Source organism: Plectropomus leopardus, unplaced genomic scaffold (genome assembly GCF_008729295.1).
Source record: "Plectropomus leopardus isolate mb unplaced genomic scaffold, YSFRI_Pleo_2.0 unplaced_scaffold4325, whole genome shotgun sequence".
In the NCBI taxonomy this organism is placed as follows: domain Eukaryota; kingdom Metazoa; phylum Chordata; class Actinopteri; order Perciformes; family Serranidae; genus Plectropomus; species Plectropomus leopardus.
Genome location: NW_024647398.1, coordinates 492 through 4,679, shown reverse-complemented (window position 1 = coordinate 4,679; position 4,188 = coordinate 492). Strand labels below are relative to the sequence as shown.

The following is a 4,188-nucleotide window of genomic DNA, read 5'->3' as shown; positions in this document are numbered from 1 at the left end:
TGTGTGTGTGTGTGTGTGTGTGTGTGTGTGTGTGTGTGTGTGTGAAATGGCAGCATGAGGAGGAGGAGGAGGAGGAGGAGGAGGAGGAGGGTTTCCTGCTGATGCTGATGTTGTTTATGTTGCGGGTCTGTCTGATCCGGTTCCACAGATTCAATGTTTCTGGGCCGACCTTGTTTTGTTCTTTCAATGTTTTGGCTTTTTCTTTGACTTTTTGTTTTCTTTAAAAATTTGGGGGAATTTTTTTTTCTTGATAAAGTTTTGCCGATTATTTTGTTATTTTCTGGTGGTTTTTAAAGAAAACATCCCTTCAAACCCGCAGGCCGGTGCCAATGGTTAGTTTTGTTTTTTGTTGTCTTACTCACAGCGTTATTGTCACATGTGGAACATTATGTATTTCTATAACTGTTTCCGTTTTACTGTGTGAATATTATATATGAACATATTACTCTCTTCTCAAAATATCTTTAAAATAATGCTCGCACAAAGTTTTGTTTCTGTTTTGAATGTGATAATTAAATATTTTGGTGTTTTATGAATTATTGTTTTATGTTTGTATTTTTTGTATTATTATTAAAATCAATGTTAATGTTGTTTGTTTTGTGATGAGATGCTCTGCGTGCTGGTTGGAGGGGAGCTCTGAGGATTCATGAATGAATAATAATGAACACCATCTGCTGTGTCTGTGTGCAGCTGGTGGCCCAGGGTCAGTTCAGGGTGCTGAAGGTTCCTCTGGGCTTCATTAAGGCCTTACAGTGGGTGAGTTCATCACAGCGACACGTCCAACAACATCAGCATCTCTCTGCTGCACAAACACCTCATCGCCCCTCACAACACGTCCCGGAAGCATCGTGAAAATGTTTCCTAGTCATCTGGAAACATTTCTCAAATGTTCTAAAAATGTTTTCAACAATATGTCCTAATATGTCCAAATATGTCCTAAGAAAGCTGCAAAAAAAACTTCTTTAAAAAACATTCTCAAAATGTTCCAGAATATGCAGAAAATTTAACCAAACTACAGCAATGTTTCTGCTGCCCATGTTCCCAAAATGTTCCCAAAACATTCTAAAACGTAAAGATAATTCAACCATACTACAGAAATGTTTCTGCAGTCCATATTCCCAAAATGTTCCCAAACACTCTAAAACAACCTGAAAATTTAACCATATTATAGAAATGTTTCTGTTGTCAATGTTCCCCCAAAACTCTAAAACATTCTGAAAATGTAACCATACCACTAAAATGTTTCTGTTGTCAATGTTCCCAAAATGTTCCCAAAACACTCTAAAACATAATGAAAATGTACCCACACTACAGAAAAGTTTCTGCTGTCAGTGTTCCCATAATGTTCCCCAAACACTGTGAAACATTCTGAAGATGTTTACCAAATTACTGAAATGTTTTGGTTTGTAATGTTTAAGTGTTAGTATTAGTCACAGATCAAAGTATCTGAGGAGTCAGACTTGTCTTCTGCTGAAGTTATCCTGAAGTGATCACAGTGATCCTGAATATCTGAATCAAACTTCATGCCGACCAGTCCAATAGGAGTCGAGCTTTATCTCTAAAAATCACAAATGTCGTCCTTATGGTGACACTAGAGGAAAGGTCAGGAGCGCAGACTGTAAATAACACCAGATCCAGCTACCAGGAGGTCATCCTCTGGTTTGTGGACTCCCAGTCTGAAGCCTCCAGTTTGGCATTTCAGCCTTCAGCCAACCTGTGGTTTGGGAGGCAGGAGTGAGAAGAGGGCTGGAGCTGTGGAGGCGTGAGGACAGGATCTGACTCAGACTGAAGCAACGCCTCACTGACAACCTGCTAATGACAGCAGTCCCGCCCTGACATATGCCCAAATTTAAGACTTTAGATCGTGAAAACTGCTTAGACAAAATAAAAAAAACAATCAAACAAACAAGTTGATGATGATGATGGTGATGATGATGGTGATGATGATGATGATGATGATGATGATGATAATGGTGATGATGGTGATGATGGTGATGATGGTGATGATGATGATGATGATGGTGATGGTGATGGTGATGGTGGTGATGATGATGATGATGATGGTGATGATGGTGATGGTGGTGATGGTGATGGTGATGGTGATGGTGATGGTGATGATGATGATGATGATGATGATAATGGTGATGATGATGATGATGATGATGATGGTGATGATGGTGATGGTGATGATGGTGATGGTGATGATGGTGATGATGATGATGATGATGGTGGTGATGGTGATAATGATGATGGTGAGTCACTGTGCTGTTGGAGCAGAAACTGAAGGATCTCTGCATTAAATCCAGTTTCTGTCTTTGTTTTGTTCCTCTTCCTGCAGTTCTTCGCCATCTTTGCCTTCTCCACCTGTGGCAGTTACTCTGGGATGTTCCGGATAGCGGTGGATTGTAAGAATAAGACATACAGCGACCTGAGGATAGAGGTGGAGTTTGAGTATCCCTTCAGGTCAGTGCACTAACCGCTCACATGACCTGGGGACACTGTCCACAGTGTTTCTGTCACACAGCAGCAGACAGTCTGTGTAAGAGGCGTTTTCACCTGCAGGACGTAGTGCAGGTGTGCTGTGGGTGAGGGGCGGAGCCTCGGTAGGAGTCAGGGTGTGACAGGGGTTGCACCACTGCCCCGTAGCCGGTTCATAATTTGGTCATAAACGTCAGAGTTTCTGTTGTTGTTTGAATTTGTCTGAAGATTTTGGCTTCAGCTTGAACTCACAGACTCTGACGGTCTTTGCGTACGACATCCCTCTGCCCTTAGACCCTCACATCATCTACAGAAAAACTCCCCCCAAAAACCCTGCAACAGGGGAAACATGGTAGAAACCTCAGGAAGAGTGGCTGAGGAGGGATCCCTCTTCAGGACGGACAGACGTGCAATAGATGTCGTAAATAACGATTGAATTACAGTAATGACAAAGTGATACATAAGAATGGGGAGGGGGGGGGGGTGTGCACAGCAACAACAGTAAAAATAACATAACATATAATAATAGTGATAGATATAAATGTTATTCATGATAGCATGTGATGTTACATGCAAGAGTCACGTGTGTATATTAATATTAGAGGCATGACTCTTAATAACGACAGTAGAAGTTGGCATCGAGTGCATCATCAGTGCAACCAGGACCGGTCACACCTGAGCTCTGTACCGGAGCTGCAGGGTGAAGTCCGGTTCACGTCCGGTCTGGCTGACTCCAACATGTATGTTCTCCCACACGGCTCCTGCAGGTGGCGTCTGGCTGGGTTCAGGTTCTCAGGTGTGACAGGGACTGTAGAGGTCACGCTGCTCTCCATCATCACAGCAGCTCAGGTCAACTTTCCGTCTCTGTCTCAGACTCCACCAGGTGTACTTTGAGGCCCCCACCTGTATGGGCCCCGAAAAACAGCAGGTCTTCCTGGTCGGTGACTACTCCTCCTCGGCTGAGTTCTTCGTCACCATTGGCGTCTTCGCCTTCCTCTACTCTACAGCGGCACTCAGCATCTACGTCTTCTTCTTCGACAAGTACAAGGAGAACAACAAGGGCCCGCTGATCGTGAGTTTACACACCTGACGCCATTGCTGACAGCTGACCTGACAGCTGACCTGACAGCTGACCTCTGTGTGTGTGTGTGTGTGTGTGTGTGTGTGTGTGTGTGTGTGTGTGTGTGTGTGTGTGATCAGGACCTGGGTGTGACAGGAGTGTTCGCCTTTATGTGGCTGGTGAGCTCAGCGGCGTGGGCTAAAGGTCTGTCTGATGTGAAGACGGCGACCGACCCGGACAAAGTGATCACCATGATTCCCGCCTGTGAGGCTGAAGGGAACCACTGCCGTGAAGTCCACGACCCGGTGGTGTCCGGACTCAACACCTCGGTGGTAAGAGCATCAGTGCAGGTCAGGGCTGAACCAGAGTGTCATCTTTTGAAAACGGCATCCCTTCTGTCCCTGTGGAAACTGGCGACACGCAGATCTTGTCGGAGACGACACTTCACGTTTCAGACAAACAGCCATGGCGAACAGGAGGACGACAATAACAACAACGGCGGACTGTATGATCCAGTGTCGCTCAAAGAAACAGTCCCACTTCATTCTGTCACTTCTCGTGCTTTCACCAGCATCTTTTTGTCTGTTTCTACTCACTGCTCTGTAGAAGAGGGCCTGTGCGCACAGACGTGTGGTTTTCTGCTGTGGTGT

The 4,188-nt window shown here is 44.8% G+C and overlaps 1 protein-coding gene across 1 annotated transcript; it reads left to right on the top strand.

Annotated features, from left to right (window-relative positions):
- Window positions 1-690: 690 nt before the first annotated feature.
- LOC121939201 (synaptophysin-like) lies at window positions 691-3,870 on the top strand (the record flags this gene model as incomplete). Its single annotated transcript, XM_042482284.1, has 4 exons — window positions 691-756; window positions 2,339-2,463; window positions 3,352-3,550; window positions 3,679-3,870. Coding segments are annotated over 4 exons (582 nt in total), but the record flags the coding sequence as incomplete, so codon positions are not given.
- Between the last annotated feature and the right edge of the window lie 318 nt (window positions 3,871-4,188).